This window comes from Chionomys nivalis, chromosome 4 (assembly GCF_950005125.1).
Source record: "Chionomys nivalis chromosome 4, mChiNiv1.1, whole genome shotgun sequence".
Classification (NCBI taxonomy): Eukaryota; Metazoa; Chordata; class Mammalia; order Rodentia; family Cricetidae; genus Chionomys; species Chionomys nivalis.
Genome location: NC_080089.1, coordinates 72,400,234 through 72,428,081, shown reverse-complemented (window position 1 = coordinate 72,428,081; position 27,848 = coordinate 72,400,234). Strand labels below are relative to the sequence as shown.

The 27,848-nt window shown below is 47.8% G+C and overlaps 3 protein-coding genes and 1 pseudogene across 3 annotated transcripts in view; all 4 read right to left on the bottom strand.

The window, feature by feature from the left end:
• Window positions 1-1,909: 1,909 nt before the first annotated feature.
• LOC130873688 (KH domain-containing protein 3-like) lies at window positions 1,910-4,033 on the bottom strand. Its single transcript, XM_057768582.1, is given in 3 exon segments — window positions 1,910-3,275; window positions 3,473-3,652; window positions 3,836-4,033. Coding segments are annotated over 3 exon segments (1,410 nt in total). The 5' UTR covers window positions 4,005-4,033; the 3' UTR covers window positions 1,910-2,214.
• Window positions 4,034-8,084: 4,051 nt separating this feature from the next.
• On the bottom strand, window positions 8,085-9,252 carry LOC130873533 (phosphatidylinositol 5-phosphate 4-kinase type-2 beta-like; annotated as a pseudogene).
• A 5,225-nt stretch (window positions 9,253-14,477) lies between these two features.
• On the bottom strand, window positions 14,478-15,390 carry LOC130872411 (KH domain-containing protein 3-like). The gene is made up of 3 exons (XM_057766260.1): window positions 15,192-15,390; window positions 14,829-15,008; window positions 14,478-14,631 (listed from the first exon to the last, which is right to left on the bottom strand). Exons 1-3 carry the CDS (start codon window positions 15,358-15,360, stop codon window positions 14,489-14,491), a joined length of 492 nt encoding a protein of 163 aa, XP_057622243.1. The 5' UTR covers window positions 15,361-15,390; the 3' UTR covers window positions 14,478-14,488.
• Window positions 15,391-24,844: 9,454 nt separating this feature from the next.
• Window positions 24,845-27,848, bottom strand: part of Rab27a (RAB27A, member RAS oncogene family) — a 56,810-nt gene continuing 53,806 nt past the window's right edge. Inside the window, exon 6 of the mRNA XM_057768904.1 lies at window positions 24,845-27,464. Within this exon, the coding sequence (XP_057624887.1) occupies window positions 27,266-27,464 (199 nt within the window). The 3' untranslated portion in view covers window positions 24,845-27,265. The remainder of the gene's footprint in view (window positions 27,465-27,848) is intronic.

Genomic DNA, 27,848 nt, shown 5'->3' with positions numbered 1-27,848 from the left:
GTGAGCCAAGTTGAAGCCAGCTTGGTTTACATACCAAGTTTCAGGTCAGCCAGGGCTACATAACAGGATGGATCATTTCTCAAGAAAACAAAAATAAGTAAAATCACCAGCATCTACTTTCTTTGGTGCTGGGATTCCAACCCAGGGTCTTGTGTATACACAGGCACTTACCACTATGATACATCCTAACCAAAGTAAAATTCTTCATTTATACCTGGTGTGGGACAATTCTGTATTCTCTCAATTATGTTTTAAATAAACGCTGATTGGTCAGTAGCCGGAAAGGAAGTAGAGGCAGGCCAAAGAGAACGGGAGAATTCTGGGAAGGAGAAAGCCCATTTCCCTCCCAGTCCTGTCCAGACACCGAAGAAGCAGGATGTGACCTGTCCTACTGAAAAAGGTACTAAGCCATGTGGCTAACATATACTAGAATAATGGGCTAATATATGTTATAAGAGCTAATGTGAAGCCTGAGCTAATGGGCAAATCAGTTGATAACTCTAATGTAGACTGTGTGATTTCTTTGGGTCGTACCAGCTGTGGGAACTGGGCAGGACAGAAACCCCAACAAGCAGGCCATCATGTTACATACACCTATCTGGATTTATTCATTTACACACAGGCACAGGCACAGGCACAAACCTGGTTCTTTATCTGGAATTCACAATGCCTGTTTTCACATAATGTAAGAGAAAGAATAGCTCACCAGAAAACCAAGCACACTCACTTTTGATCCTAGCACTTGGGAGGCAGAGGCAAGCAGATTCTCTAAGCCAGCCTGGACTACAGTGTCACAGGACAGCCAGGGTTACAGTGAGACCCTCCATCAAAAAGAAAAGAACATGGCCACAGAGGTTCCTTAAACTCGGTATCCCATCCTCAAGTCATCTCTAGACTCAGCTCTTTCACCCAGAACAAAGGACCTGCTGCACAGGTGCCCATGCTTCGCCCTCCCCTCCTCAGTGAATCTCCTAGAATTGTGATACCTGGTCTCACTATGCAGCTCTGGCTGGCCTAGAACTCACTCTGTACACCAGGAGGACCCTGAACTTCCAGAGATCTGCCTGCCCCGGATTCCCGAGAGCTGCGATTAAAGACACACAGCACCACAACCCTGCCTCCTGGCATTTTTTAAAATGAAAAATGTCACAGTTACTGTCTGCTGTTAGCCCTACCACCTGAATGTTTCTGCACGAATGTGGAGCATTCAGCTGCCTCCACCTCAGACTTCTGAGACTCAACCCACGTGCTCTTCAACTTCAGGGAATTCAGATGACACAGAAAAGTCCTGAAGAGGACAGCATTGCAGGCCCAGACTTCCCACAATTTCCCTCCCAGAGTAACACTAGCCAAAACAAAAACAACAACAACAAAAAAAAAATAGCTAGTGACAACTCGATATAACCAAGTGGATCCTTCAAAGCAAGTTTCGTCAAATAACCAAGTTTCGAACCCCAGGTCTACTCAAAGGCACCACAAGTAAAGTAGCAGGCTGAGAATCATTGGCCCTGCAAGGCAGCCCCATCCCTGCCAGAGGTACAGGGTTAAGGAACAAGGGACGTATTTGATTCTGTGAGTGCTGGGGGTGGGAACCAAAAATCCAAGAGACCCCGCCCTCCTCAAGAAGAGAGCGAGCAGCCGGGCGGTGGTGGTGCATGCCTTTAATCCCAGCACTTGGGAGGCAGAGGCAGGCGGATCTCTGTGAGTTCGAGACCAGCCTGGTCTACAAAAGCTAGTTCCAGGACAGGCTCCAAAACCACAGAGAAACACTGTCTCGAAAAAAAACAAACAAGAAGAGAGCAAGGGTGTCCAACAGCCTTGGCTGATAAAGAACACTGTTCCTTTTCTACCATTCAAACAACACTCTTTGGAGGATGCAGCTCTTTATTGGAATATTTTCAATCGTGTTTGCAAACATTAACACTAGGGGAAAACAGAAAGTCTTTTTCCATTCTTCCAACTTCAAAGGTGAAAAAGAACAAAGATGAAAAAGAACAAACATGATGTCTGGAAACTTAGGCAGGGGTTAAAGATCACTGCCTCATTCATCCCAGGCTAGCCTAGAACTAAAGAGCCCCCTGCCTCCAGAGAGTGGGATTACTGATGTGTACTACATTTATTCTAGTTCAACATGTGAGTCACCCTTATAACCTGGTAACTGGTTTCCAGGCAGCCTGTGGAGGCTCAATACTGGCATAACACATCCAGAGACTGCTAGGTTCCAGTCTCAAGGCTCTCCACTGGAGAACTCTGGGTCCGCCCCCCTTCAAGAACAACCTCAGGAAACTTCTAGGGCAGAGCCTCAGAGGCCTCTACAGAATGCTACTGAGTGGCAGCCTCCTGAACGACATCCCGATGAACAGCCCCTGAGGTCTGCTCAGCGGCAGCCTCACTAGCCTCCACATGAGCCTGCTGGGTGGCAGCTTCATAGACAGTCACAGGAGCCAGCTGTTCAGTAGCATCACCAACCTCTATGGGAGCCTGCTGGGTACCAGCCTCATGGACTTCCACAGGAGCCTGCTGAGTAGCAGCCTCATGGGCCTCCATGGGAGACAGCTGGGTGGCAGCCTCATGGACCTTCACGGGAGCCTGCTGAGTAGCAACCTCATGGACCTCCACGGGAGCCTGCTGAGTAGCAGCCTCATGGACCTCCACGGGAGACAGCTGGGTACCAGCCTCATGGACCTCCACGGAAGACAGCTGGGTGGCAGCCTCATGGACCTCCACGGGAGACAGCTGGGTACCAGCCTCATGGACCTCCACGGGAGACAGCTGGGTACCAGCCTCATGGACCTCCACGGGAGACAGCTGGGTACCAGCCTCATGGACCTCCACGGGAGACAGCTGGGTACCAGCCTCATGGACCTCCACGGGAGCCTGCTGGGTACCAGCCTCATGGACCTCCACTGGAGACAGCTGGGTTGCAGCCTCAGCAACATCCACAGGCGCCATCTGGGTAGCAGCATCACCAGCCTCCATGGGAGCCTGCTGGGAGAGAGCATCATGGACCTCTACGGGAGACAGATGGGTGGAAGCCTCTTGGACCTCCACAAGAGACAGCTGGGTGGAAGCTTCTTGGACCTCCACAGGAGACAGCTGGGTGGCAGCATCAGCAACCTCCACGGAAGACAGCTGGGTGGCAGCATCAGCAACCTCCACGGAAGACAGCTGGGTGGCAGCCTCTTGGACTTTCCCCACGAGAGACAGCCGGGTGGCAGCCTCGTGAACCTCGACAGGAAGACACTGGGTCTCATCCTCTTGAGAAAGGTCCTTCTCTGTGTCGGAAGAAAAGCAGTGGAAGGACACCAGTAAGGACAGTCACCCTTGGGACCGTGGGGGGGGGGGCAAAGGTTCCCAAACACAGGGCTATCTGGCCTCCTACAACATTTCTGAAACCCACTTTCCCAAGGGGATCCCTCCCAAGGAGCCAAGGTTTGTCGGGCAAGACAGCCCTACAACTCCCAGTCCATACCTTGTTTCATTCGCGGGCGGAAATAATTAACCAAATTGGAGATCATCTGGGAAACATCATCTTGGTAATAAGGAGGCCCGAATATCAAAATCTCTGCATCCTCTTCAGGACGCCAATGGGTCACTTGAAGCAAGGTACGTGACATACTCTCGACATGTGGGATGTACTCTCCATCCTTGCCTGAGCAGGGAACAGGAGGAACATGAGGGTGAGGTGGCTCCCACTTCTTGGCACATTTATTCAGAAGTTGAGGCAGCTGGATAGAGGTGGCACAGGCCTGGGGCCACAGCCACTGCACAGGCTCTCTCAGGCAAAAGAGTCAGGAAGAGGTTACCTCTTGCCTTCCCTCCCCAGGTCACTCACCAAATATCGCTTCCACGAACCAAGGATTCACGTACACTGTCTTTGGATCATCCAGATGCTCGATACAGAACCACTTGGGCAGCGTGCTGGAGTCTCCGACCACTTCAAATAAGGTCCCTTCTTTGTGCTTCAGCTGGACCAGCGACTTATAAGTCTTAAAAGGGACCATAGTGCACCAGTTTCATCACAAACAGCCTAGGCAACTCCAAACCCAGTAAACCTGAAAGCGCTCTCTGAAGAGCTGTATTTTAAGGGCTGTTTGCTAGCCCCTCCCCGTCTTTGTCCTTCCAATTGGCTCTTAGGCCTTGCTTCCACTCCCAGAAACCTCGCCTCTCCTCGCCTGGTCTCTTGTGGTTTTCACCTGAAAGGGAGGTCTTGCACCTAGACTGGTTTCTGATCTTAAGAAGCTTGTTGGTACTGGGGCTTAGTACCACATGCCTTTAATCCCAGCATTTGGGAGACAGAGAGGCAGATGGATCTCTGTAAGTTCGAGGCCTGGTCTACAGATAGAGTTCCAGGACGGTCAGTGCTGCACAGAGAAACCCTGTCTCAAAAAACAAAACAGACAGGGGAAAGAAATCTATGTGTTGGGAAGCAGCAGACAGCAGACATCCTAACTGTGAACACAGGGCGTTGACAACAGTCTACCCAACATCAGGACAGTTTTTTTTTTTTTTTTTTTTTTTTTTTGGTTTTTCGAGACAGGGTTTCTCTGTGGCTTTGGAGCCTGTCCTGGAACTAGCTCTTGTAGACCAGGCTGGTCTCGAACTCACAGAGATCCGCCTGCCTCTGCCTCCCAAGTGCTGGGATTAAAGGCGTGCGCCACCACCGCCCGGCCAGTTTTTTTTTTTTTAATGTTGATTTTTTTAAAATTTATTTATTAAAAATTTCCACCTCCTCCCATTTCCCTCCCACTCAGGACAGACTCTTACCAGACCTCAAGGCCAATTAAATCTCACACATTCCCTGTACCATAGCTCTGAGTGAGTTATCTGCCCCTACTAACACTAACAAGTTTCCATATCCTTTTTCTATTTCCTTTGGTTTTTGTTTTGTTTTGTTTGTTTTGTTTTTGAGACGGGGTTTCTCTGTAGCTTTGGAGCTTGTCCTGGAACTAGCTCTTGTAGACCAGGCTGGCCTCGAACTCACAGAGATCCGCCTGTCTCTGCCTCCCAATTGCTGGGATTAAAGGCATGAGCCACCACCACCCGGCTTGTTCCTTTGATTTTGAGACAGGGTCTTGCTAAGTACCCTGCCAGGCAGGGATCACGACATGCCCCAGTCCACTAGGCTTCCCGATTTCTTTTACTTTCAGGAGACAGCTGGGCAGGGACGAGAGAACACCTGTAGTGAAGACAATGCCACACACGTGCCTTCCTAACTAGAGAGAATATTATTTGTAATGCCTCCTTTCTCTAAACAACAGAATTACATTTCCATTTAGTTTCCTGTGCACTTTGCTTATTTGCTGATATTTAAGAAAATGAAATAATTTGTCGAGTAGTGATGGGGCACACCTTTGAGCCCACACTTGGGATACTTGGGGCAGAAAGATCTCTGTGAAAGAAAAAAAGGGAGGAAGATAAAGAAAAAAAGGAAGGAAGGAGAGAGAGAGAGAAAGAAAGAAAAGATAGAAAAAAGAAAGAAAAGAGAGAGAAAGAGAGAGGAAGGAAGGGAGAGAGGAAGGATCAACTCCTGGGGTCAGCAGTCTAGGCCTCATCCCCAGCCAGAAGAAACCCCAGAACCCAGTTGGGCTCTTCTTTATCTTCTCTGCAGGGAGGGTTTAGGCAACTGTAGGTATTTAATATGCCCCAAAGGGTCTTGAGATGGGAACAGAATAGGAATTAAGAGGCAGAAAAAGGCAGGACCCATTCAGACAACCAAAGTGGACCTATAAATGTCTGTGGGTCGGCAGACCAATGTTTAAAACATTTTTATTCTACGTTTATTATTTTTAATTATGTGTAAGCATGTGTGTGCATGTGTGTGTTGGTATTATGCAATAGTGTGTGCTGGCACCCTGGGGAGACCAGAAGCATTGGGTCCCCCATAGCTGGAGTTACAAGCAGCTGAGTCACCTGATGTAGGTGCTAGGAGTCAAACTCTGAGTCATCACTCCAGTCCCTGAGAAGCTCTTGACAGCAAAAGCTCCAATGGGATACAGATATATGCACAAACTAGTGAACTGTGCACATCGTAACACAAGAAGATCCTTGTACTTTTATTCCAAAGGTTATTGAATTCATTTTGGGTCTGTTTGCTTTTTTAAATTTTTAGCTACCTCTCAAAATTGTAAACAATATACCAAAATAAAAAAAAAAACCCACAAAACTCAATGCAAGTTGGATCTGATAGTTGCATGATAAGATTGTTACACTTTTCATACGCATGACAATAAGATCAGCCAGGAACCTCGCCTTCCAAACTTGGGGCTACTGGAGCCGATCTGGATTTTTCACCCTTGATTGTGAGGTGGGAAATCACATCCAGACATTATTCCTATATAAGCCTCTCCTAAATTAAAACATTTCTCCTTGAACCATTGGTTCTGAGTACTTCCCCAGACCCTTGCGGCTCTGCTCCCCAGAACCTTATCTATATTCTTCCTGGGAAGAAGCGTGGCTCCCACCTGCCTCACCAGAAGGCCTTCGACCCAATGTGGCAGCCCTAGAGAAAGAAGCCCAAGACTGCTTCCTTTAGCGCTGGGTAGGGAGGACACCGCACAAGGGCTCCTGCTCCCGAAGTTGAGCTCGGCTAGTTTGGGGGGCAGTCACAGGAAGTCAACTATTCACCCGAGAAAGTTCCACAAACCCGCTTCACATCATTGGGGTTATCTACACATTTTCCATCTCATCCTAAATTCCTGATTCCTTCTGAGGGTTGGGAGGAGGCAGGAATGTACCCCTCCCAGTGCAAGCCAACAGGGCCACTTTCCTTCCTGGCCACCAGTTGCTCTGGTGGCATCAGAATGACTTGTGTAGCTCCCTTCTGAGGTCCTGGGCCGGAATCCCGAAGGAGCCTGCAGGATGTGTAGCTCTTTCCCAAGGAGGCCTGTAGGCAGACCCCAAGTTCAGAGAGGGTGAGGGGGCAACAAGGAAAATCAGCCCTGAGGCTGGGGATGGTCAAACTCCACATCTGGCCTCCAAATAGGCTTTCCTGAGTCACATCATCAAGATGGCTGAAGCTGTCCAGGTTGAGAAATCACAGGCACTGAGACCAGACACCTACACTGTAGGTCAGGGCTCAGAGTGGTGTCTCTGCAGGGAGCACCCAGGTACTTAGGGCTCTGCCCCTGACCAAGGCCAGTTACAGGTGACTGCACACAGAGGTCAGGAGTTAGGATATGGATGATGCACATGAGCCTGTATTAGTTTCTGGGATTTTTATCCAAAGAGAAACAACCAGGGGTCCTGATAATGCGAAGATGCTCTCTAGTTCCCCTTGAGCCAGTGGGAAGCAGGCTTGACAGGCATCAAAAATCCAGGTTGGAGGCGCAGATGGCTGGGTTGGTGATCACCGGGTTCTTTGAAAACGAGCTATCTGAGGGCCCAGCTGCTTTCCGGGCACTCACCATCTCATGAAGATGAACCTGTTCCCCCCTGAGGCCTCTGACTCTGGTCCAAGATGCTGGGGTCAGCCTGCAATGTTCTTCTGCGAGGGCAGCATGGAGAAGTGGATGCGACATTTCACTTGAAACTATGCACAATACTCCAGGAAATTCAAAAGTCCGTCTAGGAGAGATGAAAACATGGCTGCCGGAGGCGTCTGGCCTCCTCTGGCGGGGGGGGGGGGGGGGGGGTCAGCGCACTTGCTGCTCATGGCCCCTGTGCCAGTCTTAACTGAAGGGAACCGAGAGCCAGACAGGACACGGAGGGCGGCAAGTGATGACGTGGAGCAGTATAAATAGCAAACCCGGAGCGATGATTTCAAGAGACAAACCCAAATAAACCCACCAAGTCATCTCTAGCCCCAAGGTATCACAAAGGTTACAAGATACCAAAGAGGGACGAGAGGCGCCGATCAAGGGCTGGCAGGAAAAAAGGCTGTATCCTATGGGCACATGCGCGAACAGCATGTCTCCCTGTAGCGCTGCTCTGGTTCTCTGTGTCACAGGCTGACCCTTCTACTAAAGCCCTCCTGACCCCCCTCCGCTCCCTACCCTCTCTAGCCCAAACACACCCTTTCTCTCGCGCGACCCCCACCCCCACCCCTTGTCTAGCCGTCTGGCCCTGGCTGAAGGTAGAGACGGCTACATCAGGATGTTGGACGTGAACTCGTTGAAGCGTTTCGAGTACTGCTCCGAGTTCACAGTGGAGATTTCAGCCCCTGCTCCGTGCTTCACTGTTTTGGCAGCATGTGCAGCTTTCTTCTTAGCATCAAACGGTGTGAGGATATAGATGATGGCCATGAAACAGACCTCCTTCTTCGGGGCACTTTCATGGCTTTTCATGGCATAGATGTCGACAGAGGGGTCGAACTCGCCTGGTCCAAAGAACCGGGGGAAGCTGAGGAGATTGCCGGGGCTATCTGGAGGTAGGAGCTCTTCCACCTCCATCTCCTCCTGCTCTGCCTGCTACATCGTGGATGCCCACCAGTAGACTGTAGTCCATGATCTTTAACTGGGCAAGGAACTCAATGTCTCGCTTCAGTTTTTCCAGGAAATTCTTCTTACTCTCTTCTCCCACGTGCAGCTTCTGCCCTTCATTGAGGAAGTCATAATCTTTGAATGAATCCTTGGCCTTTTCCTTGTCACTGGCTTCTAGGGCAACAGTAGAACCCTTGAGGTCGGATTTGCGATGTACAGTAAGCCGGTGACTGAACACATTCCTGGTGACCACCATGTAGGTCTCCACGCCGTCCACAGGCAGGCCGTACATGCCCAGGAACTGTGGCAGGAGGGTATTGACATGACACTCCACTATGAACTGGTGGCATTTCTTTAAGATGTGCATCTCGGCCACGTCCTCACTTGACAGCGTCTTGATGACAAAACGCCAGTCATAGGTGGTGAGGAAATGGCTGCCACACCTGCCTTGACTGTCACTGTTGATAGGGGAGTGCGCGTCACTGAATTCTGGTAATCCTGGTCATCAATCCCAAACCTCTCCCTGAGGTTTTGGGAAAACATAGGGCAGTCCTCCTTGAACTTGAAGCAGCTGGTTTTCCTTATTGAAGAGATGATTGTCCACCTTGATCTTGCTGTAAGCTTTGAAGTCATGGGGCATTAGCATGACAGGGACAGGGACATTGCTCAGCTTGTTGATCCTGTGGTTCACCCCCTCATCAGGATGCTGAGGATAGGCTCGCTGGCCCGGAATAGCTTCACTTTCTGGCACACGAAATGCTTCTTCTTGGTCTTGGTTTTGCTGGCACTGAGCTGCGCCACCACCACAAGTGCTGGTGCAGTTGGCCAACATGCCCGGGGCGGCGGCGGCGACAGCGACGGCAGCGGCAACAGGGCACCAGCGAGCGGCCCCAGGTCTCCCCTGAACCGATCCCCACCCTGCTGCGTCACGGAGCCATGGTTGCGCCCGTCTACTTGTTTGCTTTTGAGAGAGAATCACGTTTCAAAACTCCAGATTCAGCCGGGCGGTGGTGGCGCACGCCTTTAATCCCAGCACTTGGGAGGCAGAGGCAGGCGGATCTCTGTGAGTTTGAGACCATCCTGGTCTACAAGAGCTAGTTCCAGGACAGGCTCCAAAACCACAGAGAAACCCTGTCTCGAAAAAAAAACAAAACAAAACAAAACAAAACAAAACTCCAGACTCACCATGTAGCCCACATTGCTCTCAACTTGTGACCATTCTCCTGCTTCAGCTTCCCAAATGCTGGGATTACATGCATGTACATCATGCCTGTCTAACAGTTGTGAACAAAAGATTTTCCTTTTTGTTCTTTTTTGAGACATAGTCTCAATGTTGGTGTTTTGGGGTACACATAAAGGCAGCTCAAACCAAACCAGAATCTGTGGTTCCACCACTGTAAAGAATTCTAGGATAGCCGGGCTGTAGTAGCTCATACCTTTAACCTCAGCACTCTGGAGGCAGAGGCAGGCAGATCTGTGATTTTGAGGCCAGCCTGGTCTACAGAGCAAGTTCCAGGATAGCCAGGGCTACACAGAGAAACCCTGTCTCCAAAAAGTGGAAAAAAGAAAAAGAAAATAAATCCAGACCAAGTCAGTCTCTGAAGCAGAGAGGAAGAAAGGTTTTCCTGAAGGTTTTTTTTTCATGTAGGCTTAAGCAGAAGTATTAGGAGAAAAAAACACCACGGAGAAAAATACATCCTTTACACTGTGACTGTGGTCTTCTTAAAGATGGTCACTGACTTTTATGTGTTGTGTTTTGTTTTGTGACAGGCTCTCCTGTGTAGTGTTGGCTGGCCTGAACGCACGGAGACCCACCTGTCTGCCAGCCTCTGCCTCCTAATGCTGGAACTAAGGTTGTGCTACCACTAGATCCACTGCAGCTCCTGTTTCTGCTGCTTGGGGAACCTGCTGAGGTAAATCTAGTCCGGGAGGTGTCCTGGAGGTGGGCTATCTTCATTATAAACAAAGTTTGTCTAAGATTCACAGGTGACTTCTAAGGAATTGAGGCTCTATTCAAGGTCGTGTGCATTCAGGTCTTGGGCCTGGGTCATTGCTGCTTTAGGAGAAAATATCTATGAAAGGAATATTAACATTATGGCCGCAGCCTTCATGGCAAATGCTATTTTTGATTACGTTTCTTGCTTCCCAGCTGGTAAGAGGTTTCAGTCAGACTCTCTTCTCCTGTCCTAGTGATTTCCCTGTCTTTCTATGTAGCTCAGGCTAGCCTAGAACTCCCTCTGTAGCCCATGATCCATCTGCCTCAGAGTCCTAAGGGCAGAAATTCCAGGCGAGCACAGCCCCCCCCCCAAAAAAAAAGGGACAGGTTTTCTCTGTAGCTCTGAAGCCAGTCCTGGAACTTGCTGACCATTTTTCTTTGGTGCCTGTCCTGGAACTAGCTCTTGTACTTCAGGCTGGCCTCGAACTTCAAACTCACAGAGATCCGCCTGTCACTGCCTCCTGTGTGCTGGGATTAAAGGCGTGTGCCACCACCGCCCAGCTATTATAGAGTATTTTTTTAAATATTTATTATGTATACAATATTCTTTCTGCGTGTATGCCTGAAGGCCAGAAGAGGGTACCAGACCTCATTACAGATGGTTGTAAGCCACCATGTGGTTGCTGGGAATTGAACTCAGGACCTTTGGAAGAGCAGGCAATGCTCTTAACCACTGAGCCAACTCTCCAGCCCTATTCTAGAGTATTTTTAAAACTACATTTTGGGTTTTGTTCTTCTTTTTACATTTGTTTATTATATTATTTATATTGCAAGAGATTTTATTCTGACTATTTTTTTTTTAATTTTTTGAGACAGGGTTTCTCTGTAGCTTTGGAGCCTGTCCTGGAACTAGCTCTTGCAGGCCAGGCTGGCCTCAAACTCACAGAGATCCACCTGCCTCTGCCTCCCGAGTGCTGGGATTAAAGGAGTGCTGGGATTAAAGGCTTGCGCCACCACCGCCCAGCCAGAATTTTTTTTAAAGATTTATTATGTATACAGTGTTCTGCCTGCACACAAGAGGACACCAGGTCTCATTATAGATGAACCATGTGGTTGCTGGGAATTGAACTCAGGACCTCTGGAAAAGCAGTCAAAGCTCTTAACGTCTGAGCCATCTCTCCAGCCTCTGACAGAATTTTTTTTTTTAAGATAGAAAGAAGTAACTTTTAGGGGCTGGAGAGATGGCTTCGTGGTTGAGAGCACTGACTGCTCTTCCAGAGGTCCTGAGTTCAATTCCCAGCAACCACAAGATCCGTAATGAGATCTGGCACCTTCTTCTGAGAGCCTGCAGGGATACATTAAGACAGACCACTGTATACATAATTAATTAATCTTTAAAAAACAGAAGTTAATTTTAATATCTTGATTTAGTAGCAATATAACATTAATTAGCATTAGATTCATAGGACTGCAATTTTTTATTACTGAGAAATGCAATGAAAAACATTTTTGTTTTTTTTAATATTTATTTATTTACTTATTATGTGTACAATATTCTGTTTGTGTGTATGCCTGCAGGCCAGAAGAGGGCACCAGATGGTTGTGAACCACCATGTGGTTGCTGGGAATTGAACTCAGGACCTTTGGAAGAGCAAGCAATGCTCTTCACCACTGAGACATCTCTCCAGCCCCATGTTTTTTTGATAATAGTGTTTCCTTGCAACAGTAGAAACCATAAAAAAGACAGGGACAAAAGTACTGGCAAATATAATTAAAGTCCATGTTATTAAACATGCTTTCAGCAGATGGTGGTGGCTCACGCCTTTAATCCCAGCACTCGGGAGGCAGAGGCAGGTGGATCTATGTGAGTTTGAGGCCAGCCTGGTCTACAAGAACTAGTTCCAACCGGGCGATGGTGGCGCACGCCTTTAATCCCAGCACTCGGGAGGCAGAGGCAGGCGGATCTCTGTGAGTTCGAGACCAGCCTGGTCTACAGAGCTAGTTCCAGGACAGGCTCCAAAGCCACAGAGAAACCCTGTCTCGAAAAATCAAAAAAAAAAAAAAAAAAAAAAAAAGAACTAGTTCCAGGGACAGAGTCCAAGCTACAGAGAAATCCTACTCGAAAAAAACAAACAAACAAAAAAAAACCCAACAACAACAACAACAAAAAAAAACATGCACTAAAGTGTCAAAATGAAATACATTTATACTATTTATAAAAGGTAAAAGATATGCTTGTTATGGTTTTGAATCTTTAGAATTGACCAGATGCAGTGGTACCCTCCTATAATCCCATCATTTAGGATGTAGTGATGGGTAGATCAAGAGTTCAGGCTCAGAAAGCCGAGCCATGATGGCGCACGCCTTTAATTCCAGCACTTGGGAGGCAGAGACAGGTAGATCTCTGAGTTTGAGGCCAGCCTGGTCTACAAGAGCTAGTTCCAGGAAAGGCTCCAAAACTACAGAGAAACTCTGTCTAGAAAAAAAAGAGTTCAGGGTCAGTTGGGTGGTGGTGGTACACTCCTTTAATCCCAGAGTTCAGGAAACAAAGGAGGGAGATCTGAGTTCAAAGTCAACTTGTCCTACAGACCAGGTTCCAGAAAGGCCAGTGCTACACAGAGAGCCTGTCTCAAAACAAAAACAAAAAGTTGAGCTTCATCTGCAGCTACAGTTCAATGCCTGTTAATGTCTCCATGAACTATACATAACAACCTGATGTGCTGATCCATGGCTTTAATCCCAGCAGAGGCAGGCAGAGCTGAGTTGAAGCCAGCTTGGTTTACATATCAAGTTTCAGGTCATCCAGAGCTACATAACAGGATGGATCATTTCTCAAAAAAACAAAGAATAAGTAAAATCACCTGCATCTATTTCCTTTGGTGCTGGGGTTCCAACCCAGGGTCTTGTGCGTACACTTACCCCTATGCTACATCCTAACCAAAATAAAACTCTTCATTTACACCTATCTGGACCTATTCATTTACACACCGGCACAGGCACAAACCTGGTTCTTTATATCTGGAATTCACAATGCCTGTTTTCACATAATGTAAGAGAAAGAATAGCTCACCAGAAAACCAAGCACACTCATTCACTTTTGATCCTAGCACTTGGGAGGCAGAGGCAAGCAGATTCTCTAAGCCAGCCTGGACTACAGTGTCACAGGACAGCCAGGGTTACAGTGAGACCCTCCATCAAAAAGAAAAGAACATGGCCACAGAGAGGTTCCTTAAACTCGGTATCCCATCCTCAAGTCATCTCTAGACTCAGCTCTGTCACCCAGAACAAAGGACCTGCTGCACAGGTGCCCATGCTTCGCCCTCCCCTCCTCAGTGAATCTCCTAGAATTGTGATACCTGGTCTCACTATGCAGCTCTGGCTGGCCTAGAACTCACTCTGTACACCAGGAGGACCCTGAACTTCCAGAGATCTGCCTGCCCCGGATTCCCGAGAGCTGCGATTAAAGACACAGCACCACAACCCTGCCTCCTGGCATTTTTTAAAATGAAAAATGTCACAGTTACTGTCTGCTGTTAGCCCTACCACCTGAATGTTTCTGCACGAATGTGGAGCATTCAGCTGCCTCCACCTCAGACTTCTGAGACTCAACCCACGTGCTCTTCAACTTCAGGGAATTCAGATGACACAGAAAAGTCCTGAAGAGGACAGCATTGCAGGCCCAGACTTCCCACAATTTCCCTCCCAGAGTAACACTAGCCAAAACAAAAACAACAACAACAAAAAAAAATAGCTAGTGACAACTCGATATAACCAAGTGGATCCTTCAAAGCAAGTTTCGTCAAATAACCAAGTTTCGAACCCCAGGTCTACTCAAAGGCACCACAAGTAAAGTAGCAGGCTGAGAATCATTGGCCCTGCAAGGCAGCCCCATCCCTGCCAGAGGTACAGGGTTAAGGAACAAGGGAAGTATTTGAGTGCTGGGGTGGGAACCAAAAATCCAAGAGACCCCACCCTCCTCAAGAAGAGAGCGAGGGTGTCCAACAGCGGCAGCTGATAAAGAACACTGTTCCTTTTCTACCATTCAAACAACACACTTTGGAGGATGCAGCTCTTTATTGGAATATTTTCAATCGTGTTTGCAAACATTAACACTAGGGGAAAACAGAAAGTCTTATTCTATCGAAGCCTGCTGGGTAGCAGCCTCAGCGACCTCTACCTGAGACTTAGCGACCCTCACAGGAGACAGCTGGGTGGAGGCCTCATCAACCTCCTCAAGAAGACACTGGGTCTCATCCTCTGGAAAAATGTCCTCCTCTGTGTAGGAAGAAAAGCAGTGGAAGGACACCAGTAAGGACAGTCACCCTTGGGACCGTGGGGGGGGGGGCAAAGGTTCCCAAACACAGGGCTATCTGGACTCCTACAACATTTCTGAAACCCACTTTCCCAAGGGGATCCCTCCCAAGGAGCCAAGGTTTGTCGGGCAAGACAGCCCTACAACTCCCAGTCCATACCTTGTTTCATTAGCGGGCGGAAATAATTAACCAAGTTGGAGATCATCCGGGAAACGTCTTCTTGGTAATAAGGAGGCCCGAATATCAAAATCTCTGCATCCTCTTCAGGATGCCAATGGGTCACTTGAAGCAAGGTACGTGACATAGTCTCGACATGTGGGATGTACTCTCCATCCTTGCCTGAGCAGGGAACAGGAGGAACATGAGGGTGAGGTGGCTCCCACTTCTTGGCACATTTATTCAGAAGTTGAGGCAGCTGGATAGAGGTGGCACAGGCCTGGGGCCACAGCCACTGCACAGGCTCTCTCAGGCAAAAGAGTCAGGAAGAGGTTACCTCTTGCCTTCCCTCCCCAGGTCACTCACCAAATATCGCTTCCACGAACCAAGGATTCACGTACACTGTTTCTGGATCATCCAGATACTCGGTCCGGAACCACTCGGGCAGCGTGCTGGAGTCTCCGACCACTTCAAATAAGGTCCCTTCTTTGTGCTTCAGCTGGACCAGCGACTTATAAGTCTTAAAAGGGACCATAGTGCACCAGTATCGTCACAAACAGCCTAGGCAACTCCAAACCCAGTAAACCCAAAAGAATCCTCCCTGGAGAGCTGTATTTTAAGGGCTGTTTGCTAGCCCCTCCCCGTCTTTGTCCTTCCAATTGGCTCTTAGGCCTTGCTTCTACTCCCAGAAGCCCCGCCTCTTCTCACGTTGTCTCCTGTGGTCTGCACCTAAGAGAGAGAGGGCTAGTACCTAGACTGGCTTCCGGTCTTCAGATGCTTTTTGGTGCCGTGCACATGCCTTTAATCCCAGCATTTGGGAGTCAGAGAGGCAGGAAGATCTCTGTGAGTTCAAGGCCTGGTCTACAGATAGAGTTCCAGGACAGCCAGTGCTAAACAGAGAAACCCTGTCTCAAAAAATAAACAGGGGAGTCAGGGGGGTGGTGGCACACGCCTTTAATCCCAGCACTAAGGTGGATCTCTGTGAGTTCGAGGCCAGCCCGGTCTACAGATTGAGTTCCAGGACAGGCTCCAAAGCTACAGAGAAACCCTGTCTGGAAAAACAACACAAAAACAAAAACAAAAACAAAAAAGGAAGAAGAGAAAGAGGAAGAAGAAAGAAGAAAAAGTTTGTTGAAGCACGTCTTTATTCCCAGCACTCGGGAGACAGAGGCAGGTGGATTTCTGTGAATTCGAGGCCAGCCTGGTCTACAAGAGCAGTGGACTGCAGACATCCTACGTTTGAACACAGGGAGTTGACACCAGTCTAGCCACCATCAGGACAGACTCTTACCTAACTTCCAGGCCAATTAAGTCTCACACATTCCCTGTCCCTTAGCTCTGAGTGAGTTATCTGGCCCTAGTTAACGAGTTTCAATGTCCTTTTTCTATTTCCTTTAGGTTTTTTGTTTTGTTTTGTTTTGTTTTCGAGACAGGGTTTCTCTGTAGCTTTGGAGCCTGTCCTGGAACTAGCTCTTGTATACCAGGCTGGCCTCGAACTCACAGGTGTCAGCCTGCCTCTGCCTTCCGAGAGGGATTAAAGGCGTGTGCCACCCCTGCCCAGTTCTTAATTAAGCATTATTGCTTCTTCAAAATTCCATGCTAGTTCTGGAATAGTTGTCTTTCTTAACTCAGCGCTGTCTCCTAATTCTGAGAGCTTGAGCACTCAAAACCCTAGTGGAAACCATGAGCTCTTGGTTCATTTTTTTCCCGGCTGTCCCTGAGGGTGAGATTTCAGACCAGCCGGGCAGTGGTGGGGCACGCCTTTAATCCCTGCAGAGGCAGGCTGATCTCTTTGAGTTCAAGGCCAGCCTGGTCTGCAAGAGCTAGTTCCAGGATAGGCTCCAAAACTACAAAGAAACCCTGTCTCAAAAAACAAAAAACCAAAACAAAACAAAATACAGATCCACTATAAGAGGGCACTGGCTGGGGGCTGGAGAGATGGCTCAGCGGTTAAGAGCATCGCCTGCTCTTCCAAAGGTCCTGAGTTCAATTCCCAGCAACCACATGGTGGCTCACAACCATCTGTAATGAGGTCTGGTGTCCTCTTCTGGCCTGCAGGCATACATACATACAGAATATTGTATACATAATAAATAAATAAATTTATTTAAAAAAAAAAAAGAGGGCACTGGCTACCTCACTAGATCCCTCATCTTAGAGTCCCTCCCCTCAGATGGGGCTGGAGTTCTAAACCATGCCCCCAAGGCAAATGGGGGTGTTTCAAGACAGGGTTTCTCTGTAGCTCTGAATACTGTCCTGGAACTCACTGTCCTTTTGTTTTGCTTTGTTTGAGACAGGGTTTCACTGTGTTGCCCTGGCTATCCTGGAACTTGTTCTGCCCACCTCTGCCTCCCAAGTGCTGGGATTAAAGGTGCGTACCACCACTGTCCTGAAGTATTTCTTTTTTAAAAAAAAAATATTTATTTATTATGTATACAATGTTCTGTCTGTATGCCTGCAGGCCAGAAGAGGGCACCAAACTTCATTGAAGATGGTTGTAAGCCACCATGTGGTTACTGGAAATTGAACTCAGGACCTTTGGAAGAGCAGGCCAATGCTCTTAACCACTGAGCCATCTCTCCAGCCCCCTGAAGTATTTCTAATAAATACTTTTCCCTTCATTACTTGAACATGGAAGGAATACTCTACTAAATTTTATATAGACAGGGTCTCACTTTGCAGACTAGGCTCCCCTTGAACTCACAGAGCTCTGCCTCCTGATGCTGATATTAAAGATGTGCGCCACCCTGCCTCTGCCTACTGATGCTGAGATTAAAGATATGAGCCACCACATTTAGCCATCTTTTTTGTTGTTTTAGATAAAAAAAAAAATCAATCTTACTATGGCCTGGCAGTGGTGGCATGAGCCTTTAATCCCAGTAAGTGGGGGGGCAGAGGCAGGCCAATCTTTGTGAGTTCAAGGCCAGCCTGGTCCACAGAGTAAATTCCAGGACAACCAGGGCTACACAAAGAAACCATGCCCAGTCCTGAAACACAAACTTTGCAGGTGACAATCTCCGGTGGCCACTGTGGGGCCAGCCATGATAAGCTAAGTATGAACAGGTCACCCAAAGGAAATTCTTTATATCCAACCATTATCACCTGCCAGAGTAGAACTCTGGCCCTCCGTAAATTTAACAAGAGGCCCCAAGTCTCAGTAGTTTACCCTGAAGCAATACCTGGTGGCAGAAAGAACCACAAGCTGAGAAATCCCGACCCCCACCCAAGAGCAGACCCTTCGAAGGGAATGTCTGGCATTCCAAGCACCTTAGATAGAAACACCTGCACATTCCCCAGGACACCCTAGACAAATGTCAGCCAATCAGGGGTCCTGAACCTCAGAGACCACCTCACCTCCCACCTTTACTACTATAAAAAATCAATTCTCATTGAGCTCAGGGCTCTCCGGTTATTCCAATACATTGGACAAGCGATGAGACCGAGTTTGCAAAGTTGATTAAAATGAAGGCTCTTTGCTTTTATGCGAGGGACTCAGTTTCCTTGTTGGCCTTGAGGGGATTTGGGCATAACAGCCATACCAGAGGTCAGACTGCCTTTGTACTAGGCTGAAAGCTGCTGTCCTGGAATTCCCACCCGCAGATATTCACGGCGTTGGCGGCAGGGCTGCTGCTGAAGAGGGCACAGACGTGGAGGCCCCAACTGGATCCTCCACTTAGAGTTGCCAGTCTCTATCTCTGGCTTCATAGACGTTGACAAATCCCCTTCAATAGGGCTAACAAACCAGGTATCAGACTTTCAGCAGGGGACAATCTGGCAGCCTGTGGAAATGTCTGCTCTTTTATAGAACACAGATGGATAAGGTGGGATTTGAGCACTCTTAGAGATAGACCCAAACAGACACGTGAAAATCTAGCATCCAAGACAGACGGGTAAGTGTATTCCCACTCAGTGGTGTACCTGAGAGGAGTGGACATAAAAGGTAGGGGGAAGAGTCTCCTCTTTCAGCAAGCAGCCCAGCCTTTCCCAATGGCCCGGCAGTGTCCTTCAGCCCTGCTTTGAGTGCAGGCCTTCACCATCTTTGCTTTTCTTCCCTCAGACTACCTAGTTCATCATTACCCAAAGATGCCCAATAAATATTGGATAAAACATTTTACATTGGGGGCTGGAGAGATGGCTCAGCTGCTAGGAACACTGGCTACTCTTCCAGAGGACCAATTTTCAAGTCCCAACACCCATATTGCAGCTCACAACTGAAGTTTCTGTACTCCCATAAGACTCTCTGCCGACCCAGCAATCCAAATCAGACCAAATTAGAAAAAGTCCAGGTGGAGCCGGGTGATGGTGGCGCACGCCTTTAATCCCAGCACTCGGGAGGCAGAGGCAGGCGGATCTCTGTGAGTTCGAGACCATCCTGGTCTACAAGAGCTAGTTCCAGGACAGGCTCCAAAACCACAGAGAAACCTTGTCTCGAAAAACTAAAAAAAAAAAAAATAAAGAAAGAAAGAAAAAGTCCAGGTTTAATGGATAAAATGTTCCCAGATGATTTTCCAGCACCCTGAGAAGAGACCCAAAGAGGAGATTGGAAAACCATGTGTCTGTTTTTATGGGAATGGTCTTGAGCATTTCTGGGGGAGGGGGTCATCATTTGTCAGACTTTAATGAGAAGTAACGGGGTTTGGAGAGAGATGGAAGAGGGGGTTTAGGGTGGAACCTTCACCAGAAGATTCCAGATTCTTTGGATACATGGCCACAGGTGTATGTCTGGCTGCTTCCTGCTTGCGTGGGATGATGTGGGGAGGGGGAGCTGGGGGTTGGTGGGCTCACACTCAGCAGGAGGTGGGGGGGGGCAGCATTGATCAAAATACCTTTCTCCAGAGTGAAGGCGTCTGAATTTAGAAAAGTAGTAAAGAATATAAAGACGTGAATGAAAATAATAAAATGCAGAAACATGTAGGATAGTATCGGGAGGGAGTTTTTCAGTGAGTAGTGACAATTTGCCTGTGTTTAATTTCCAACTGCTTAATATACCCCTGACCCCAAGAGGAAGGCGTTAAGACAGAAGACTGTATTAACATACCAATTGAAAGTCCCGGCGACATTCATCACGATCACACCCTAGACCAAACAATCGGTAGGCAAACCACTCCCTGGGTGGAATCCCAAGTTATTTCCATAACAGGAACTGGAACTTAGTTGGATCCATAGACTTTTAGGCAGGAACCAACTACTTCCCTATTTCTGGAGCACGAGGTCTAGCAACTAGCCACACCTGTTGACAACAGCCTTAAGAGAGCAGAACTCTACAAGTAGTTGGGACCTTGGTTTGTGGGAGAACACAATGGCCTAGAATGAACTAGAAACTAGTCCCAAACTCTCCGACCTTTGGCCTCTTTGGACCTCCACAGAGAAGCATTCAGTTAACTGCCATCCTGGAGACTTCAGGCCCTTGTTTCTTGAGGAAGCAGAAAAGGCAAGTTGCTAGGAACAAAAGAGATTAACACGTGTCCTAGCTGTACTGACAAAGATGAATGTGCAGGAAGAAGAGCAAACAGGCCCTTCACTGCCACATCTTGGAAAACTGAAGGGTGGAGGGTCCCAGCTGCTGGACGGATCAAGTGTCCTGAATAGGTACCCACTTGAGCCTGGAGAGGTGGTACCAGCATGGATGTCCCAGTAGCTCAGTAGCAAAGGGGTGGTGAAGATCACGGTGTAGGGTCCTGCCCATCAGGGCTCAAGAGACCTAAGAACTAGCTGGGGGTTTTTTTTGTTTGTTTTTTGTTTTTTTGTTTTTTCGAGACAGTGTTTCTCTGTAGCTTTGGAACCTGTCCTGGAATTAGCTCTTGTAGACCAGGCTGGCCTCGAATTCACAGAGATCAGCCTGTCCCTGCCTCCAGAGTGCTGGGATTAAAGGCGTGTGTCACCACCGCCCGGCAGAACTAGCTGTTTAAGGAGCACTCTGTCCCCTGGGGAGAGCGCCTTGGGAAGGTAGACTGAGCGTGAGAAGAACTGCCCTGCAAGAATGCAGGGAAAAGACAGCCTTAAGTGGGAAGGAAAGGGTCCCATCCACCATCACGACAGAAATTGACAAGGCAGTGATGTTAAAACAGAGTAAGTAGCTCCAGTAAAAAGTCAATGAACTTACCCCTGCCTGCAGAATTCCCCTAATCTAGGTGAGGGCACCAGGAGTCACCAAGTCTGGGCCTTGTCAGGGCTGAGTAGTTCAAAGGCTGGAAGGATCTCAGATGCCAATGGTAAGACTGGACTTCTGTGGTGTGGCATAAAGGACAAACCCGCACGGGGGCATTCTGATTCCCAGTGTCCAGTGATAGCAGACTGGGCATGGCCTCCGTGGCAGCTGAGGTAAGGGTGGTGTGATGATCAGTGACTCTCCTGGTGGCATTTAGGCAGGCTCTTAGCAGAGTTGACTTGGGCTGAGCTCTGGTGGGATAGCGCTTCATGGTTGACTTCCCTTACCCCCTTTGTGGGGGTCCCAGTGGCCTCAGGGCAGTTGTTAAAGCTTAGGAGCATAGCCTTTTGATGCAGACTTGTCTGTCGGGAGGACTCAGCTGCCTCTTTTGGGCATTGAAAACTTTAAAAGCCATTTTTACCAACTGCTATATGAGAGTTTGGGGACCTTCCTCAGATTTTTTTTTTAAATTTTTTTCTAGGGGCTGGAGAGATGGCTCAACAGTTAAGAACGCTGACTGCTCTTCCAGAGGACCAGGGTTCAAAACCTAGCACCCACATGGCAGCTCATAACTGTCTGTAACTACAGTTCCAGGGGACGTGGCACCTGTTATTATTTTTTATGCGGGGTTGTTGTTCGGGAGGGGGAGACACGCGGGGTCGGGGAAGGAGAGACGAGACACGCGGGGTCCCACGTGGGTAAACTTTAATGGGGGAGGGTAACATACAAGGAGCGGGAGTGAAGAGACGGAAGGGAAAGAGGAGGGGGGAGAGAGAGAGGGGCGGGTTGGAACGCCCATTTTTAAAGGGCTCTGGGCATTTTGGGAGAAAATGTCCTGCGCGTGCGTGGTTTTCCATTGTACCACTGGGGTTTGTAGTCCACTTGGAGACTGTATTTTCTGCGCATGCGTGGCCTTGTCTCCAAAAGAACAGCAGCACCCTTACACAGGCAAAACACCAATGCACATAAAAATAAATGCATATTTAAATAATTAGAAATAACTGATTTAAAATTTTAAAAAAAATCTAACATCTGGGGCTGACAGAGAAATGAAACGGATTTTAGGACCACGGCTCCCGCTGGGGAGGCTGGGTCAAGTCAAGTATACTGAAAGAAGGTCTCTTGTAATCAATTTAGAAAAAATGGCCAGGGTTTTCATCAGATGGCTGTATAATCTCTCAGAGCTTATCAAAATTAAAACTTTGTCCAAGATCATTTCCATACCTTGAAAGAGACAGGCGACCATGAGGCCTTGCCTCTGCCGCCCATTTTGACCTGGGACTGAGAAGTCCCAGTATGGTCCTGTAGCTGGCACTGCCTCATCCCCCACAGGGACCATACTGTCCACCAGATGGTCTGGTCTGCACACTGTCTAGCTGCTACCGGAACTCGAGTTCACTCCTCGTGAGTGAGTGTGGAGGCCTGGATGCCACAGAGGTCATGCCAGGTCAATAGTAGGCCTAGGACAGAGGAGAAACTCCTGGTTATAAACAGAAGGATTAGCAGAGAAGGAGCCCAGCCACTTTTTCTATCTGTGAGTGGTTCTGAAGCGAGAGGGGAGCATGGACTGGAACAATTTCATTGGCTCCAGCTACCTCTCAGAGAGGGCAGAGAAGGGCAGGAGTTTGAGAAGAGACCAGGGAGGGTTCAGGGGGATTAGACCGATGTGTAGGAGACCAAGATGTGGGTTGAAGCACGGAAGGGTGAGGAAGGGGGGTAAGAAGGAGGAAGTTGGCCCTGAATCTTTGTCCCAGAGGGGGGTGAAGCAGGGAGGGGTAGATGGGGGAGGAATGAGAGGAATGTGAGGGAGGTTGGCCAGAGAATGGAGCCTGTGGCCCCATAGGAGGTGGGTGGGTAGGCAGAATTCAGGGGAGCGGGGGAGGGGCCAGTGTCTCCAGCAGTGTGGTCAGGGCTGAATTTTCAGGATCCCAATTCCCAGATAGGCAGAAATCTGGAGGCACTGTGACCCTAGGCAACAAGACCAGTGCTGTGAGACACTGGCTACTAAGGAAAAGGCAGGAGCGCAATGCCAGAAACTGTGGGCATATGGGAGTTCTGGCCACTTGTCCCCACGCCAGCAAAAATTTTCAAGGTCACGGAGGATGGAACATTCGAGTCCCATTGACTCGAATTGACATATTGAGGCCCAGCCTTAGTGCACAGAGAAATCAGCCCCAATTTAAAAAGATTTTATAAAAGAATGTTTGGGGATCTGGTTTCCAATGCCGGGGCCCAATGCCCAATGCAATGCGTCCACTGTGGTAGGCTTTAGGTCAAAAAGAACGTTTGTGGGATATTCCCTTGGACAGAATAGCTGAAGAAGGGACTCCCAAGGGGCAAAGGCAGGCGTTTGTCCTGGTCATGGGCCTGGCACGCCCGCATCTTTGGCAGGACATCCTGAAAATTGGAAGAGGCCCAGGGCTTCTAAGGCAGTGTCTTGGAAGGGACAATTTACACAGTTGAAAGCCGATTTTAGCCTGGCAGAGGGCAAGTGTGGGCGAGAAGGGTGTTTTTCCACCATGTGGCCCAGGCTGGTAGGACCTCCAAATGAAAAGTTTCCCCAATAAGCCTCTCTGCCTATACAGCAAACCAAATCAGACCAGACCAATCCATTAGAAAAAGGCTAGGTTTGGCAGGAAGCAGTGGCGCACGCCTTTAATCCCAGCACTCAGGAGGCAGAGGCAGGCGGATCTCTGTGAGTTCTAGGACAGGCTCCAAAGCTGCAGAGAAACACTGCCTCACAAAACAAACAGTTGGGCCTGGTGGTGGTGGCGCACGCCTTTAATCCCAGCACTCTGGAGGCAGAGGCAGGCGGATCTCTGTGAGTTCGAGGCCAGCCTGGTCTACAAGAGCTAGTTCCAGGACAGGCTCCAAAGCTACAGAGAAACCTTGTCTCGAAAAACTGAAAAAAAAAAAAAACAAAAAACAAAAACAGTTGGGCAGTGGTGGTGTATATCTTTAATCCCAGCACTCAGGAGGCAGAGGCAGGTGGATCTCTGTGAGTTCGAGGCCAGCCTGGACTACAAGAACCAGTTCCAAGAGAGGATCCAAAGCTACAGAGAAACCCTGTCTCGAAAAACAAACAAACAAACAAAGCCCAAGTTTAATGGGTAAAATGCTCCCAGATGATTTTCCAGCCCTCCAGAGAGGAGACAGGAAAGAGAGACTGAAAAAAACACGTGTCTGTTTTCTGGGGAACAGTTCAAATACCACTGTGGGAGTGCTCTTGAGCATCTCTGGGGGAGGGGGGTCATCATTTGGCAGACTTTTTGAGATGCAGTAGGGTTTGAAGAGAGATAGGGGAGGGGGCTTGCAGTGGAAGTTGCACCAGAACATTCCAGATTCTTTGGGTCTATGGATGCCAGGGGCTGGGGTGAAGCTTCACACCTGAACAACAACTGTCTGTGACTCTAGTCCCAAAGGATCTGATGCCCTTTTCTGGCCTCCAAGGACACTGGACACACATAGTACACAGACATACATTCAGGCAAACATTCACACACATGAAATAAATGAATAAAATTGTCCCAGAAAACATTTTCTTTTTTTTTGTTTTTTGTTTTTTGTTTTTTGTTTTTCGAGACAGGGTTTCTCTGTGGTTTTGGAGCCTGTCCTGGAACTAGCTCTTGTAGACCAGGCTGGTCTCGAACTCACAGAGATCCGCCTGCCTCTGCCTCCCAAGTGCTGGGATTAAAGGCGTGCACCACCACCGCCCGGCCCCAGAAAACATTTTCAACTTTGTTACCAGGATATTGTTTTAACCAGGTTCCTCAATGGGCATCTCATGAACTCTATATTCCTGAATTTGGATTCCTTTGGCATTACAATTCATAGTCTGAAATGTTCACACAAAAAGAAACCGTACCTCATTTATTTTTTATTATTGTTTAATTGGCACAAAGTTCACTGAAGAGCATTTGCTTTTATACAGATTTCCAAATAGAAAAATACCTTAACACAAAAAATATGGCAATTTTATATCAAATTTAAACCATTTTCAAAGAGAATACAGGGTTTTGGAGTTGTTTGTTTCCAAGAGACAAAGGCAGTTCTTGTGTGGGTGTCTATCACACACACTTAACCCTGTGCCAGGTTTGGAGCCAACAAGACTTGCATCTCACTGTGGATCTACTTCTTGAAAGCAGCATTATGCAAGCATTAACTTAATTTTATTTACAACAGAACATTTAGAAGGTGACAAACTCCACTGATGTCTTAGAGTAACTTTGGAAGGCACTGGTATGCATGGTCTGCCCCTTGAAACACAGGACATAGTTCAGACATAGGCAGAAGCAAAGGCCTTAATGACAACTTTGGTGTTTCAAAGAATCCTTCATTTCAATGACAGAAAAAGCTTAGTAGCTGCAGCTAATTTTGCTGGAGAGGGGATCAAGGACAATGACAATAAATGATGGGTGTTGAATTTTAAAAAAGCCTTTTAACGGTTGGTGGGTACGATGGCTCCACTTTTTTGGGGGTGAGGGGGTCTTTTTTCCCCCAAGACAAGGTTTCTCAGTGTTCTCAATGTAACCCTGGCTGTCCTGGAACTAGCTCTAGACCAGGCTGCCCTCAAACTCAGAGTGATCTGCCTGCCTCTGCCTCTAGTGCACTGGGATTAAAGGCGTGAGCTGCCACTAACTGGGTGATGGCTCCACCTTTAATCCCAGCACTTGGGAGGCAGAGGGGGGCAAATCTCTGTGAGTCTGAGGCTAGCCTGAGCTACAAAGGAGTTCCACGACAGCCAGGGCTACATAGTGAGACTCTGTCACTTGAAAACTACCACGCGAACATTTTCCTTTATATTTGTTTTACTAATTACAGCTATTACAAGTTCTGCCAATTAGTGTCAAAAAAAAGACACCCACAGTTTTTACTTTTTAAAATTATAATTGGTGATTTTTTTTTCCCCTTGGTAAAGTTCTTTGGAGATTTTGGTTTACTTTTTTTAAGCCTTTTTAAAAGAATTTTGCTCTGAATGAAATACCTTAGGCCTGAAGAAATAGATTCTATGAAGAACATATTTTTTGTTTTGTTTTGTTTCGAGACAGAGTTTCTCTGTGGCTTTGGAGCCTGTCCTGGAACTAGCTCTTGTAGACCAGGTTGGCCTTGAACTCACAGAGATCTGGCCGCCTCTGCCTCCTGAGTGCTGGGATTAAAGGCGTGTGCCACCACCACCTGGCTATGTAGAACATTTTAAACCACCCTTTTTGGGCAAGAAGATACTGAGGCAATAGAGTACAACACAAGGTCTTGGCAAGATACACGAGTACACAGATGCCCACATTCCCAGTGAAAGTACAGGCAACAAAACACTTTTCCTAAACTAGCATACAAACACGACTTTTTAAATACAGACACTGCTCTCCCTCCACATAGCAAATAAGCATGTGTTTTAATTAAAAAGAAATACCTTCGATTACACTAATGGGAGAGAAAACAAACTGGGAAATAGCAATGACACCCAGCCTGAAGGTAAAGTCTGATTAGGAGTCGACAAATGAAACTACAGCCTGAAGGTGCCAGACAAAAATATAAATATGAAGAGAAAAGCAAGAAATGGTTTCTTAGCATGCATACAGCAGAAGCACCAGCTATGCTCAGCCATGGACTGAATCAACAGACCACAAATAAACATCTGAGTCTCCATGACCCTGAAGCCAAGAGCCAGGAAATCTGACTTCACTGGCTTCCACTACTTCACCCACCCCTGTCCTACAAACCCTTCCCACCACCACCACACCTATAGGCAACCCAGTCTACAGATATGGCTGTAATTTTAACGTAAGCCTTCCCTTTGACAAATTGTGTCAAAGACAGTGTGCTGAAAGACATTGGTCCAACGTGTACATAATATTAGCATTCAAGTGTTCTAGGTCAACTATGGTGTGGATTTTAAAATCTGGATTAGCCTTTCATTGCTCAGAGATCCTAATGCTTCTAACGAGACTCTCTAATGAGACTCCAGGTCAATCTGTGCTATGGCAGGTGGCGGTGCCATCAGATGCAACCTTTCATGGCTGCAAACTCTTGAATCCCTGAATGACCTGCCACCATGGGCCTAGGCTTTACAAGGCACTTTTGGCTCTGTGAAATAGTTCTCCCAATTCTTGGATACGTTAAAGCTGCAACAAGTTACAAACGGATGCTGAGTTAATGTCTACTGGAGACGAGGAGAAGCAATTGGCATTCGATACAGTGTTATTCACCATTGTTCACGGTGCGGGCTGGATCTCTGCGGCTCAGCTCGCAGGCAGAAGCTCTGGGCCGCTGCAGTGCACACCTGGAGGCTGTCTCAACAGCCGCACAGCCCCTTCTCTTTCTCCGCACTTAGCTGATCTGCAGAAGTGTGACCGTTGGATCGCACCACGCCTTCTGGAATCCAGGACTTATCCACACACCGTTCCATCCGCTTCATTATCAGGTCCAGGAGCATCTCAATTGCTTGGTTTATGTTCGTCCCATTGGCAGCACTAGTTTCAAAATAGGGGATTCTGGAAGGACAGAAGAAACTCAGTTGGCAATGTGGAAGGGGGGACAGCGACCTTTGTCCATAATTTTTTTTTAGCCATTCACAATTTAGAGAATAATTTCAGGATAAATATACATGATAACAGTATGACTTCAATAGGGACCAGAGAGGAGGCAACACTATTCCCATGTTCATAATTCAATGTGGCAAATTACAAGGAAAATGAATTCCAGTCCAGTATGTGTCTCTCTCAAACCAGCTCCTTCATATCTCATTCTTCAAAATGGTATCATTTACCAGAGCCTGCCTAAGATAAACTCCAGCTTAAAGGAATGAGATCATTGTAAGTAGCTTAAGCAATCAAGGCAGGGCCGGGTTTGCACTTCTCTCTCTCCAACAGAAAGTC